The 14632-nt window shown below is 31.9% G+C and overlaps 3 protein-coding genes across 3 annotated transcripts in view; 1 reads left to right on the forward strand and 2 right to left on the reverse strand.

The window, feature by feature from the left end:
- stnB (stoned B) overlaps nucleotides 1-11100 on the reverse strand; it is a 59258-nt gene extending 48158 nt beyond the window's left edge. The window contains exon 1 of the mRNA XM_016059469.4: nucleotides 10747-11100. The gene's annotated coding sequence lies outside the window, so the exon portion shown is untranslated. The remainder of the gene's footprint in view (nucleotides 1-10746) is intronic.
- Nucleotides 1822-4003, reverse strand: LOC147801143 (zinc finger MYM-type protein 1-like). The gene is made up of 2 exons (XM_087155105.1): nucleotides 3166-4003; nucleotides 1822-1922 (listed from the first exon to the last, which is right to left on the reverse strand). The coding sequence occupies exons 1-2, from the start codon at nucleotides 4001-4003 to the stop codon at nucleotides 1822-1824; spliced, it is 939 nt and encodes a 312-aa protein (XP_087011231.1).
- Nucleotides 11101-13746: 2646 nt separating the features above from the next.
- On the forward strand, nucleotides 13747-14372 carry LOC147801144 (52 kDa repressor of the inhibitor of the protein kinase-like). Its single transcript, XM_087154943.1, has 2 exons — nucleotides 13747-14061; nucleotides 14169-14372. Exons 1-2 carry the CDS (start codon nucleotides 13887-13889, stop codon nucleotides 14348-14350), a joined length of 357 nt encoding a protein of 118 aa, XP_087011069.1. The 5' UTR covers nucleotides 13747-13886; the 3' UTR covers nucleotides 14351-14372.
- The last annotated feature ends 260 nt before the right edge of the window (nucleotides 14373-14632 follow it).

Consider the following 14632-nt stretch of genomic DNA (forward strand, 5'->3'; position numbering starts at 1 on the left):
CTCCTCCGAAATTAGTAATACATTCGCAAAGCAAACACTTTCAAGGCCATTTTACTGCATTCTGAAGTAGGGGGTGTAGTTCTATTTATAGCAGCGCAATGCAAAGCATCGTACTTCGGGAAAGCGTATATATACGCCTCCGGCAGTTAACGCATCGTCTTGCCGAGACGTATATATACGCCCGCGGCAGTTAAGGGGTTAATACCCAAGCCATTTTAAATTATATATTTGTAAGCAAAGATATTTATAAACAAAGTATCACTGCATTGTGAAATATTAACAAAATCCTTAACAATTTAAATCATAGCACCAATTTATCACACTTAATTTTAAAACACTTTAACTCTGTGTTTTTAAAATTAAGCTCTTGTAATGTATTGTAAGGAAAAATATAATATTTCATGTTTTTTTAATCAAAATTTATAATGAGGTAAAGAAACTCTAACAATCAGAGTTGATTAAGTAAAATTTGGGAGGGAAAAAAAATTTATACATTTTCAAAGGAAAATTATAAGTAATAACTTATATAATCCATTTCAATAAATAAGTCATTAACTTAGATGTAACCTCTAAAAATAATAAACTCTGCATCTTTAGAACCTTATGCTAGGTACATTTATGGATGCAAAATACCTGGGTTTTGTAATTTAGAGGAAATACACAAAATTCAAATACATGGGTATTTTAGATTCTAATAAAAATTTAGTAATTATTATTTATGTTTTAAAAAATGTACACATTTAAGACACAGATAAGTGTTGTTTATCTAAACAACAGTTTATTTGTCATTTACTACAAGGAAAAACTTAATCAATTGAATATTTAAATTAATATTGAAATCACTGTTTTGTTTTTTAAAAAAATCTCAGAATGGTTTAATTCTCACTAAATTCACATTTCTGCACCCAATATTAGTTTCTACAATGACATTTTCTGAATTTAAAACCAGCAAGTAAATAAAGAAAATATTGACAAAAACATATTTTTAAAACGCAAAAATTTATTCAGGTTTTAAGTTATTTAAATTATAAAGTTAATCACACTTAACTCTATTGTTTTTCCTGCTTAAATATAATACCTAATTCCTCTTCTGTTGCATAAAAGTATAAGGAATTATTAACAAGGAAGTACGTTTAAATATTGAAGGAAATGAATGCAGAACATTATTATTAACGAAGAAATAATATAAAAAATTATACAAGGGCATGCACTTCAACATGTTATAAACCTTTATATTATTTTATTCAAATTAAAAAAAATTCTATAAATTTAAAAAAAAATTTACCATAATTTTTTTAATGAAAATGAGCATAACTGGAGAATTAACCAACTCTGTTTAATAAATTCTTATTTATAGAATTAAAATAAAAAATATTTAAGTCGAATTTTCTTTTATTCCTTCTTTTTTTAATGGTATTTTCTTGTACAATCTAACATCTCGGTAGTTTTTCTCAAAACCTAATTGGTATTTCATGGCATCCGCTAACTAGCACCGCTAACTTACTTGAATCGAGTTGACACTGGCAGGTAAGATTATGAAATACATGCCAATCAAATTTTTACATGTCTTGGGCATGCCGGGCAATATAATTTTCAAGCCTTGAAAAAATGCACTTATCAAAAGTTTTTTCAAATTGAATACATTTACATAATTCATTGTATTTAATTTTTAAAAAATAATGCTTTCTGAAAATTTAATGCTACATTCAACGCTCAACATAAGGACAATTGTGTTTAAAAGAAAATGGATGTTGTAATGCAAGGTCACTATATTGTGAGTACACAAAAACTACAGCAAATATTTACTCATAAATGCAGGACTTATTTTGACAAAAGCATTATTCTTTTATCCATTTCCTTTAAAGTTTTTAAATTCTGTTCTAAAGTTGTAGTGTTACATTGGTTAGAAGCAGCCATTTTTGCTAAATAATATACATTTAGAGAACTGAAATGACTAAGCAAAAACAGAATCAAGAAGAATGTGAATACTACATGTTTTATCTCTAAAATAAACCACTTATTATAATGTTGCACTAAAAGAGTGAACATAGTTTTCAAACAAGAATAATATGATTTGAGGATGTATTTCAAAGGTTACAAATGCATAGAAGAGACTCTGATTTCCAAGTGAGGATGAAATTTACATGTATAAATCTTAATAATAAAAATAATCAATATATTACAATCTTTTTAACCATAAATTATGCCATGGGATCAGTGGCGTAGCTAGGTAGCTAAGGGCCCTGGGGCAAATTAAAAAATGGGGCCCTACTGCTATGTAAACTGATTAGGTTTTATCAAATAAAAATATGAAATTTTTCCTAATACTTTAAAAATGCTAAGTTACTTAAGCTCTTTCTTGTGCACTGCAGGGCAGGTAATAAAAATATTAAACAGTAACAACATAAATTACAATTAATACTTGGTGTAGGTTTGGCTAATAAAACGAAATAGAGAATATTCAAGGGTTTATTATATAAAGGTCGGGCATACCAACTGACTAAATAACAATTATATTTAAAAAAATTTCCTAGCTTTAGTTTTCGCAAAAGTATCAATGACTTTGTTTAAATCCAGGCTTGATGCGGTTTTGTTTTCAATTGTTATTAGCGATAAATGTCGGAGTCGAGTTTGGCCTATATTATTTCTTAAATAATTTTTTATTATTTTTAATTTGCTAAATGAACTTTCAGCTGCTGCAGAAGTGACAGGAATTGTAAAGAATAATAACATTGCTGTAAATACTTCCGTTAGGTCGCATTCTAGCACTCCATATTTGCTCATTATTTCCTTACATAATTGGTGAACAGTCTATGCTTGAGTTAGTTCATGTAAAACTAGGTGGAAAATATTAATAAATTGAAGTGAAAAACTAGGGCCTATTATATCTGAATATTTTCTTTGGAATTCGTCACACTTATGTAATAAAGTTGCTTCATCAATATGTAATAAAAATGTTGGTGTTAGAAAATCGAATATATGACAGACTGCACTCATACCAATAAAACGTGTATCTAATTGAGATATTACTGTGTCTAGTACATTATTTAAAATCTCAATTTTAAATATTTTTTCTCGGTATGGAAATCGGTGATCAGCAGCTAATTCATCAAAATGTTTTTTTAACTTTTCTTTGCCTTTTTTCTTGAAAATGGGTATCAATACCATATTTTCTTGCAGTTTCACTGGCTTTGCACTTGAATAATTCGAAATCATTTCTATAAATTTGCAACTTTGCTTTGGTCTCTGCTAAAACTTTACTCGCCTCGCCCAAACTGATGTCGCATTTTTGTAAAGTTTTGGATGCATAACTGATGTCGTTCAATACACTGTGCATGAATTCGCAAAGCAACACGAACTCGAAATTTAGCATTTTTGTTTTACTACTCTCTGCTTCACTACGCTCATCTTTATTAGGACTCTTTAGAACTATTTCTGATAATGCTTTGATAATATCAAAATAACGAAGTTTTATTGCAGAAATCGTATTGACCCTACTGGACCATCTAGTCGGATTTAGTTTTTTTAGAGTGGTGTCCGATTCGCCAGTGAATTTTGACAGTAGATCCCAACGTTTGATGCTGTTTCCGAAAAAGTTATACAAATCTTGCAACGTTGCGAAAAAAATCTGTATTTCCACACAACTGCTAACCGCATCATTTATCACCAAATTTAAATTATGAGTGGCACAATGTACGTACTCTGCGTTAGGCTGGATATCCTTAATATATTTTTGTACACCATTATGCACACCACTCATCACACTGGCTCCATCATAGCCTTGCCCAACACATTTTTTTAAATCAATATTTTTGTCGATAAATAATGTTGTCACTTGGTTGACTAAATCTACTGCGCCATGTTTGATGGCTGCATAAAAGCCTAGAAACATTTCTTTTACTTCTATATCTATTGGCTGTCCATTTTCCGATCTGGTTATTACTGCATACCTCACAACAATGCTCAGCTGATCTACCTTCGATATGTCCTGTGTCGTATCCATTATGATGGCAAAAACGGTGACGCTCTAATTTGTTCTAGTAGATGGGTTTCGAGTTTGGTCCCCAAGCTCTCAATCATTTCATTTTGAATTGTTGCACTCAGATATCTTGTAGATCTTAAAAACATAAAAAAGGACAATTTCAAAAAAGTCCTGATATTAAACAGTTAATAATTATAAACAAAGTAAAACGATAAAAAAAACTTAGAAATAATTATTATTACCTTTGGGCATATCCAAAACTTGCCGCAAAATGTGATCATATCGGGCGACAAGCTCTAAAAAGGACAGAAAATTTCCGTGGTATCATTTCTGACTTAAGTCTTCCTGACGTCTTCTCAAAGCCAAAGAACTCTTTGCTAGGGTAAGTATGATATCGAATAACCTTTGAAGAACCATTTTCCAAAATGATGCTTCGTTGCGAATTTCATTTTCAAGTTCCTTGTCGATAGTATTAGTATCGTTTTTTTTTTTCAAAATTCATACACAGCACATGCTTCCGAATGGCCACTCGAACAACTGTGTTGTTTAATTCTTTCTGATAAATGCTTCCAATCTCGAATTCCCGTACACCACATATTATTTCTTTGTGAAGCAAATAACCAGCAGGGTTGACAATAGGCAGCGTCTGGTATTTTGGAATAACACAACCAAAAACGATTAACTGGCCCATATTTAGAACACGAAACGTAGTACGATTTTGAAAGACACCTATTGTTCTTGTTGACGTCTGTTGGAAAAGGTCCTGAAGGCTGTAAAGGTCTCATATCAAGAATTTGACGTTTTTCGTTATCACTTGTTTCTTGTTTGTGAAGTTTCCCAAGTCACAAGAAGATTTGTCGTACACATTTTCGAAAAATGTAGAGGTCTGTGGTTCCTCCAAACCCTCCGCTCTTCTGTGTGTCATGCAAACATCATCCACGTTCACATGATCGGCGGCGGAGGTATCTCCAACTGCAATAATTGTCGAATCTTCTTCAGTAGGCTTCTCAACCAACACTGCAGTTACCACGTTATTTGAGTCACTATCAATAGAAATATTTTGGCCAGATGTACTTGCAGAAGGCTGACTAAAAAACTTGCCAATTTTGGGCAATTTTTGTTTACTATCTTCTCTTTCTTGGCGTTGTTTGCATTTAAATGCACCACTGGGTTTCTTTTTATCCATAATTTTAGTTTTCGAATTTATTTAAACAATACAATATTAGATTGTGCTCGAGTAGGTAGGTAGTAACTGTTCACTGACGACGTTGAAAGTAAAATAAAAGGAAAGAGAAACACAATGATACGCTACAATTAAGTGTCGTTGGGGAATTCCCGGAAAAAATTATCACCGTTAGTGTTACCACATTTAACGGTGGAGACTGTAATGGTTGGCAACTGTTTGGCGACCTTTTGAGGCGCACTTAGCGCATTTTGTCATCCCGTCGGAGAGATGCGAGAGAGAGAAAGGTAGATGTATGTTTAATATAATCAGGAGAGGGTCTCCCTTGGTATTCTAAGAGCTGGAAGCTCTTACTGGAAAGCAATGCCTATTTCTTTTGTTTTTAAATAAAGTTAAGTTTTATTGTTTTAAAAATCTGGTCTGCTTATTTATTGGAAAGGAAAGGCATTACAGAGACCATGAACGATCTCCTGCCCGCGGACCTGAATTAATGTACCTACTGCAGGTGACTTGCAATTTTTCACGATATTTCGCGTTATACAATGAGCTGTAGCCGAAATCTATAGATTTGATACGATTTATTGACTTAACGGACATGATGTGTGGTAAAATCAAATAAAATTGAACCACTATATTGAACAGTACAAAGTTTACTGACATTAGCTTACTTACTCCAGATACAGCATTAATTTTTTAACCGTTCTCGAAAAAAAAATCTTAACTCGAATTCACAATAAAACGCACATCGATGAATAATAAAACGCACACATCATATCCGCCAAATTGACAACACTGCCAACCTACAGAAAGAATTTAGGGAAATTCCCTAGGCATAACTTTTGAATTTCTCTCAACTGAGTTGTCATGATTAAAGTGGGGTTGCAACCTGTCATATTTATTTTGAAAATGGGAGAAATTTCCAAAAGTTCAGTTCGATCGAGATTTCTGGTGAGGATTCGAGGGCCCCCTGAGCTTGAGGGCCCCGGGGCACTGCCCCGCCTAGCCCCTTGGTAGCTACGCCACTGCATGGGATAAGAATGAGTAGACCTCCTATTCTTCACACCCAGTTCTTCATTCATTGTCATCTTTATTGAGTGATAACATCCAAAAAAATAGTGGTTTGAATTCATTGTTAATGAGAAAATGCTTGTACAGAATGCTGAAAAATCTTTGATAAATCTAAAGCTGAATAAAAAAAATTAAGCCAACTTTTGATCGCTATATTAGAATTAACAATTCAATTCAGAATTTTAATAGTCATTAAAATAACATTATGTCTATGTAATCGAAAATGGGACTTTATGTATCTGCTGTTGCAAAAGGGTGGGTCGTGCTAAAGAGCATAGACTGTATAAATTATAGTCTCATTAGGACATGATAATTTAGAATGCAATTAACAAAAGTATGCAGTTAACTAAATTTTAAATCATGACCAAATTTTATCCACATTAAGGACTTGGTATTCTAGATAGATGTGTATAAATAAAACAATACTTAAGAATTTATCAAATTAACTGTTTCCTACACTATTAAAATTTATCTCTGTAAATTCAAGAACTGCTTTATATGGCTCATTACAAGATATCTTTATATTACTAATCAATAATTATTTTATTAAATACATTGATATCAAAATTCAATTAGACATTTAATTAAAATTTTATGCTGTAAACTTAATTAAAAACGTTGAACAATAAGCTTTAAAATATGTGAATTAATATTTCATATAAAATAGAAAATAAGACAGTAATAAAATTAATACAGCGAAAGATGATTTTTAAACAAAAACTACCTATTGTTAAATCATGACATTCTAAAAAGTTCGAACATTTAATTTGCATATTGAAGCTTTTGCTGAGTCTCAATGTCAAAAGTGAAAATCTTCAAGAAATATCAGTAAATTTTAAAAATAAAATTATAATTTGTTTTAAAAAAATTGGATCAATGCGGAATTAGACCATGGAAACAAAATATCAACTGATTATAAGTAGAATTTTAAATATTAACACATAAAAACTAATAAGTGAAAAAAAAAGTTACACGGATAGTGAATTTTCTTTTAAAATTAGATATTTAATTTCGATGTTGACTTAAAAATTAGAATATATCATTTAAATTAATAAAATTAACATTTAGTTGAAATAACCTGTTTTTAAAACTCAGTTTAGATAAATGTCAAGTATTTTTAATATCACACATTCTCTATAACCCTTTTGGGTTTCTTCCATTTCATTCAGTTTTTCCACTGTCTTCAATAAAACAGGTTTCTGCCACAAGAATAACCACTCTTGAGTTTAAATTACTTCACTGTTATGTCTACCTCACATTAAAACTAAACAAGCCTTTTTGTGTTATCTTTTATATTACCATGTTTAAAAAATATAGCTCTTCTACTAAAAAATTATAATTCTTTGAAACATTTCTTTTGTAGCTGTTATATTTTAAACTACAAACTTATTAGTTCAAATATAAAACATCTATAATTTTCTAAGAAGATAAATCATAGTTGCAAGGCTTAAAAATGATTGAAAATTATAAATACCCTGATTTTTATTTAAAAAAATTAAATATTTTTTAAAAATTTCACTTAGGCAAAATATATATCAACACATGTTTAACAATAATAGTTGCATCATTTTAATGATAAAATAATATTCAGTGTATTATTTATAGTGTTTGCGTATATTATCAAGTATTTCAGTCTTGGTAATTAGGGTCAAAATACTGTCAACATACTATCCAAAGATAAATTTTAATCATTGTAATAGTTTTAAAGAATAAATAAACACAACACAAAATGAATATCTCATTAAATGAAAAATAAAAGCGAAAGTAAATTAAGAATAATACTGAATTTTATTATAAGATATTGGCTTAATTTGAACTTGTATACACCGAAATTCGCCACAGAAGCTGACAATTGCCTTAATAGTTCATTAAACTTAAGGCTTTGTGTTTCATAGAAGTATTCATCATCATCATATTTGGCTAGACAGCCCAGGGTGGGCCAGTGCCTTCCTTTGAATTCGAATCCACTTCTCTCTACTTTTGACACTTGTTCGCCAGTTTTTCTCCTTTAGAGTAAGGAAATCAGTCTCAACTAAATCTAGCCATCTCAGCCTGGGTCTACCTCTTTTCCTGTTCGTTAGGGGTTTGTGTAATAGGATTTTCTTTAAATTTGAGTCATCATTCCTTCTGAAAATGTGAGCTGCCCAGTTCATTCGATTTATTTTAATGAATTTCACAATATCTGGCTCTCTGTAGATTTTATACAGTTCAGTATTATATCGTCTTCTCCAGGAATTATTTATTTTTATCCCACCAAGGATGGCCCTCAAAACTTTTCTCTCAAAAATGGCAATTTTATTTTCACCAGCTAGAGTTAGGTTCCAGGTCTCAGAGCCATAGGTAAGTATTGGCCTAATTAATGTTTTATAGAGTAAAAGTTTTGTATTTTTTGATAAAAGAGATGATTTGAAAAAACGTTTTAAACCATAAAAAGCCTTATTTGAACAAATTAGACGACTCCGAATCTCATTGTCTATGTTATTGTCGGCAGTAACAATTGAACCAAGGTAAGTAAAATTCTGAACAGTCTGAAACCTGTGGGAACCAATCTCCAGATAGGATTCACTAGAATTTAATTTAGCAAGTACAGGCATGTATTTGGTCTTATCGGTATTGATGATTAGTCCCATATCCCTAGCAGCAAGCTCCAAAGAAAGGAAAGCTTCTTTTAATGCAGGAACAGTTCGTGCAATGATGTCTAAATCATCCGCATACGCCAATATTTGAATAGATTTTGAAAATATGTTGCCTCTGATATTGATTTCAGCATCTCTTATAACTTTTTCTAGAGCAACATTAAAAAGAAGACAGGATAAGGAGTCTCCCTGTCTGACTCCATTGTTTACTTTAATTTCTTCAGATAAAGATCCCAAAAGTTTGACTCTGCATACGGTGTTTGACATGCTTGCTTCTACAAGTCTAATTAGTTTTGGTGGTACTTGAAATTCAACCAGGGCTTCATACAAGCGATTTCTATTAATACTGTCAAAGGCTTCTTTGAAATCAATAAAGAGATGATGTGTGGTAATACCGAATTCCCTGGTCTTCTCTAAAATTTGTCTAAGTGCAAATATTTGATCTTTAGCAGATTTTCCCTTGCGAAAACCACATTGGTAGTTTCCAATTTGAGGGTCTATATATTGTATAAGTCTCTCAAATAAAATGTTTGACAAGATTTTGTAGGTAGTAGAAAGCAAACTTATACCTCTGTAGTTAGAACAAACCATGGTATCACCTTTTTTATATATTGGGCACATAATGGCAGTGTTCCAGTCAGAAGGTAAAATTTCAGCATTCCAAATATCAGTAATAAGATTATAAATTAGTATAGAAGTATTAGTGTGAGAATTTGTCATTATATAATTAATAGTCCACATTAGCTGCTTTGAAATAGAATTTTATACTGTTTTCTTGTGAAACTTATTAAATAGTTGCTTATGAAGGCCAATTGACGAATTTATGAAAAGTACTGTCATGGAATGTTTCAGAATATAGGCTGATGTAATACCTGAAGCGATGTTTTCTAAAAAAATTTCTTTTGAAAAATATTGATTAAGATAAATTTAGATTTTGAAAGACAGGATATACGTAGTTCTTTAATTTACAGATGTACAAATTTTTTAATTAATGTTTTGTATCTTTTCCCTGTTTTGAACTTGAAAATTAAGTAAAAGGTTCAACTTAGAAATTTTAAATGTTGAATATTATTTTCAGTTTGTGTTGTGATTATAAATGAATAGAGTATTAAAATAACTAAAATTGTAGATAAATGAATGGTTAGCATGTTTCAAACTGGTTCCAAAACATGGACTTCTTCGTGTAAACATTTTTATTTGGTTTATCTCAATATGTTATACTCCAAAATCACCTTGTAATGACAGATTACTAATTTATAAGGTTTATAATATTTTTCTGTCTAAAATTGAAATTTTCATAGTAATTTTTTAGATAGATAATAAATAAAAAAATCTATATGCAATGTAATTCAGATAGAATAAAATAAAAAGTAAAAGAGAAAAACAAAAAAGATACATAACTAGTTTGATCATCAAATTTTAAAAAATATTAAAATAAAAACACAATGGAGGATAACTTAACCAAAACATTTCCATAACACATTAGAATAATTTTTTGACATGAAAATACCAGACAAATAAGTTAATTTGACTTTATTATAAACATACTACGAAAAATAATTAATATCGATGATGCGTTATTTAAAAAAAAATCATAAACAACTTTTCTTAACAAAAATTTAAATAATTACAAGTACAATCAACTAACCCTCACACAAAATTAAAGCAAAAAGATATTAAATAAAGAAGGAAGCTTTGGAAAAAAATTATGTTTATGAAAATATTGACTTAGTTCACTTTTTTATAACAAGGAGTCCGCTATATCGAACAAATGGTGAGTAAAATCTTATAATAATAATGAATCTTACGGCTATTTATAAATTTCAAAGAACAATTTATAAATATATATAATGACATTATTTCGACGTTATAAATACCTTGGTCAAAAAAGGTCGTTACTTATTTTACAAAGTGTCTTCAAATTCTTCAATACCACTAGCCATAATTTCCTAAAAACAAGTAAAATACCGATTTCTAAAAATTAATATAATGTTATCTTTCACCAGTAAGAGAAAATGAGAAAGATAAACATATTTCTGGATATAATAATATTTTATCAATCACATTTAGCCTCTAAATAGACAGAAGACAAATTTTCTTTATTTTTTTTCCTTTACTTTCAGTTTTGGGTAGTCCCTTCTATTGCCAACTACACAATTTATTCTTCAAAATAAAAGAACCGAGGTGGCCACGAAACTGGATATTTGGTCAATTTAGGAATTGGTAACTGGGCGGAGTGAGCTTGACGCTAGCTTTTATCCATCAATCTTCTTATAACCCTATATTGATTGACCCTACAAACTTTTTCGCCAAAGCAATTGGCGTTGTTTAAACAAAAGCTATTGTTAGAGAAAGCCATTTTCTCTATTTGAAGGTGGGTTGACACGATCAAAGTACTTTGATCAAAGTAAGCGCGCGCATTCACCAGTAGGGAAATAATTTCAGTGGCGTAGCTACCAAGGGGCTAGGCGGGGCAGTGCCCCGGGGCCCTCAAGCTCAGGGGGCCCTCGAATCCTTGCCAGAAATCTCAATCGAACTGAACTTTTGGAAATTTCTCCCATTTTCAAAATAAATATGACAGGTTACAACCCCACTTTAATCATGACAACTCAGTTGAGAGAAATTCAAAAGTTATGCCTAGGGACAAGGGCCGTTTTATCCATTAGGTACTGTAGGCAACTGCCTAGGGGCCCCGCCTCGTTCAGGGGCCCTGTGCTACAGAGAAAAAAATTGACAATGTTTCTTAAACAGTAAAAATTTAATTCGAAATTTCAATGACGATTGTCTTGCTCTGTACATTACATCGATGCTATTTTAGTACATTTCTGAACGCATTCCAAATTAGATATTAATATTATGGTAGTTAGTTCATATATAACGCAGTAATATAATCGCAAGCAATTTTATCGCGGTAATTTTAACGCCGACTAATCAGATGACAATGCAGGAAGAGCAGCTTTTTTAACACAACACGCTTGAAAAACGGGCAAAATTCTACGTTGTGAATGCACACTTACTGTTCTGGTACCTACCATAGGTCAGTATATTCTATGGCCAAGCTACCAAAGAGTATGAAAAAATAAGGTTGGCAGTACTGGATGTATTGGAAAAGGTTAACTTTCAGGATGTCTTGAACGATTTTGTAACAAAAAAAGTTAGAAGAGTTAATATTTAAGCTTATTGTATGATTTTTCTTAAATGCATATATTAATTACTTATATTCTTTTCGTTTGATTCAATATTTTTATTGAATAATGTGATAATACACCTATGTAGTAAAAAGCAGCGTAATTATGAATATAGTGTTGTGTTAGCGAAAAAATATATTAGGAAGTTAGAAGACGGTAGAGGGAGGGGGGGCCGAGACGAGCATTGCCTAGGGGCCGCGACATGCATAAGCCGGCCCTGTCTAGGGAATTCCCCTAAATTCTTTCTGTAGGTTGGCAGAGTTGTCAATTTGACGGATAGTGATATGTGCGTTTTAATATTCATCGAAGTGCGTTTTATTGTGAATTCGAATTAAGATTTTTTTTTCGAGAACGGTTAAAAAATTAAAGCTGCATCAGGAGTAAGTAAGCTACTGTCAATAAACTTTTTTGTACTGGTCAATATAGTGGTTCAATTTTATTTGATTTTACCACTCATGTTGATCTCTGTTAAGTCAATAAATTGTGTCAAATCTATAGATTTCGGCTACAGCTCATTGTATAACGCGAAATATCGTGATAAAAGGCAAGTCACCTGCAGTAGGTACATTAATTCAGGTCCGTGGGCAGGAGATCGTTCATGGTCTCTGTAATGCCTTTCCTTTCCAATAAATAAGCAGACCAGATTTTTAAAACAATAAAACTTAACTTTATTTAAAAACAAAAGAAATAGGCATTGTTTTCCAGTAAGAGCTTCCAGCTCTTAGAAGACCAAGGAGACCCTCTCCCGATTATATCAAACATACATCTACCTTTCTCTCTCTCGCATCCCTCCGACGGGATGACAAAATGCGCCAAGTGCGTCTTAAAAGATCGCCTAACAGTTGCCAACCATTACAGTCTCCACCGTTAAATGTGGTAACACTAACGGCGATAATTGTTTTCCGGGGATTCCCCAACGACACTTGTGGCGTAGCTTTGTGTTTCTCTTTCCTTTTATTTTACTTTTAACGTCGTCAGTGAACAGTGAGTACCTACCTACTCGAGCACAATCTAATATTGTATTGTTTAAATAAATTAGAAAACTAAAATTATGGATAAGAAGAAGAAACCCAGTGGTGCATTTAAACGCAAACAACGCCAAGAAAGAGAAGGTAGTAAACAAAAATTGCCCAAAATTGACAAGTTTTTTAGTCAGCCTTCTGCAAGTACATCTAGCCAAAATATTTCTATTGATAGTGACTCAAATAATGTGGTAACTGCAGTGTTGCTTGAGAAGCCTACTGAAGAAGATTCGACAATTATTGCAGTTTAAGATACCTCGGCCGCCGATCATGTGAACGTGGATGATGTTTGCATGACACACATAAGAGCGGAGGATTTGGAGGAACCACAGACCTCTACATTTTTCGAAAATGTGTACGACAAATTTTCTTATGAGTTGGGAAACTTCACGAAGAAGATATTAAGTGATAACGAAAAACGTCAAATACTTGATATGGGGCCTTTACAGCCTTCAGGACCTTTTCCAACAGACATCAACCAGAACAATAGGTGTTTTTCAAAATCGTACTACGTTTCGTGTTCTAAATATGGGCCAGTTAATTGTTTTTGGTTGTGTTATTCCAAAATACTAAATACTAGACGTTGCCTATTGTCAACCCTGCTGGTTATTTGCTTCACAAAGGAATAATGTTTGGTGTACGGGAATTCGAGATTGGAAGCATTTATCAGAAAGAATTAAACAACACAGTTGTTCGAGTGGCCATTCGGAAGCATGTGCTGTGTAGGAATTTTGAGAAAAAAACGATACTAATACTATCGACAAGGAACTTGAAAATGAAATTCGAAAATAAGCATCATTGTGGAAAATGGTTCTTCAAAGGTTATTCGATATCATACTTACCCTAGCAAAGAGTTCTTTGGCTTTGAGAGGACATCAAGAAGATTTAAGTCAGAAAGGATACCACGGAAATTTTCTGTCCTTTGTAGAGCTTGTCGCCCGATATGATTACATTTTGCGGCAAGTTTTGGATATGCCCAAAGGTAATAATAATTATTTCTAAGTTTTTTTATCTTTTTATTTTGTTTATAATTACTAACTGTTTAATATCAGGACTTTTTTGAAATTGTGTTTTTTTTAATGTTTTTAGGATCTACAAGATATCTGAGTGCAACAATTCGAAATGAAATGATTGAGAGCTTGGAAACCAAACTCGAAACCCATCTACTAGAACAAATTAGAGCGTCACCGTTTTTTGCCATCATAATGAATACGACACAGGATATATCGAAGGTAGATCAGCTAAGCATTGTTGTGAGGTATATGCAGTAATAACCAGATCGGAAAATGGACAGCCAATAGATATAGAAGTAAAAGAAGTGTTTCTAGGCTTTTATGCAGCCATCAAACATGGCGCAGTAGATTTAGTCAACCAAGTGACAACATTATTCATCAACAAAAATATTGATTTAAAAAAAATGTGTGGGGCAAGGCTATGATGGCGCCAGTGTGATGAGTGGTGTGTATAATGGTGTGTAAAAACATATTAAGGATATCCCGCCTAACGCAGAGTACGTACATTGTGCCACTCATAATTTAAATTTGGTGATAAAT

The sequence above is a fragment of the Parasteatoda tepidariorum genome, chromosome 11 (genome assembly GCF_982258835.1).
Source record: "Parasteatoda tepidariorum strain Cologne lab strain chromosome 11, Ptep-v5.0, whole genome shotgun sequence".
NCBI lineage: Eukaryota > Metazoa > Arthropoda > Arachnida > Araneae > Theridiidae > Parasteatoda > Parasteatoda tepidariorum.

Coding starts and splice junctions, on each gene's coding strand:
- LOC147801143 (XM_087155105.1), bottom strand. CDS start 4,003: ATGGATACGACACAGGACATATCGAAGGTAGATCAGCTGAGCATTGTT. Junction 1,923..3,165: donor TGAAACTGCAAGAAAATATG/GTATTGATACCC, acceptor TATATTATTTAG/CAAAAATGGCTGCTTCTAAC.
- LOC147801144 (XM_087154943.1), top strand. CDS start 13,887: ATGGTTCTTCAAAGGTTATTCGATATCATACTTACCCTAGCAAAGAGT. Junction 14,062..14,168: donor AGTTTTGGATATGCCCAAAG/GTAATAATAATT, acceptor TAATGTTTTTAG/GATCTACAAGATATCTGAGT.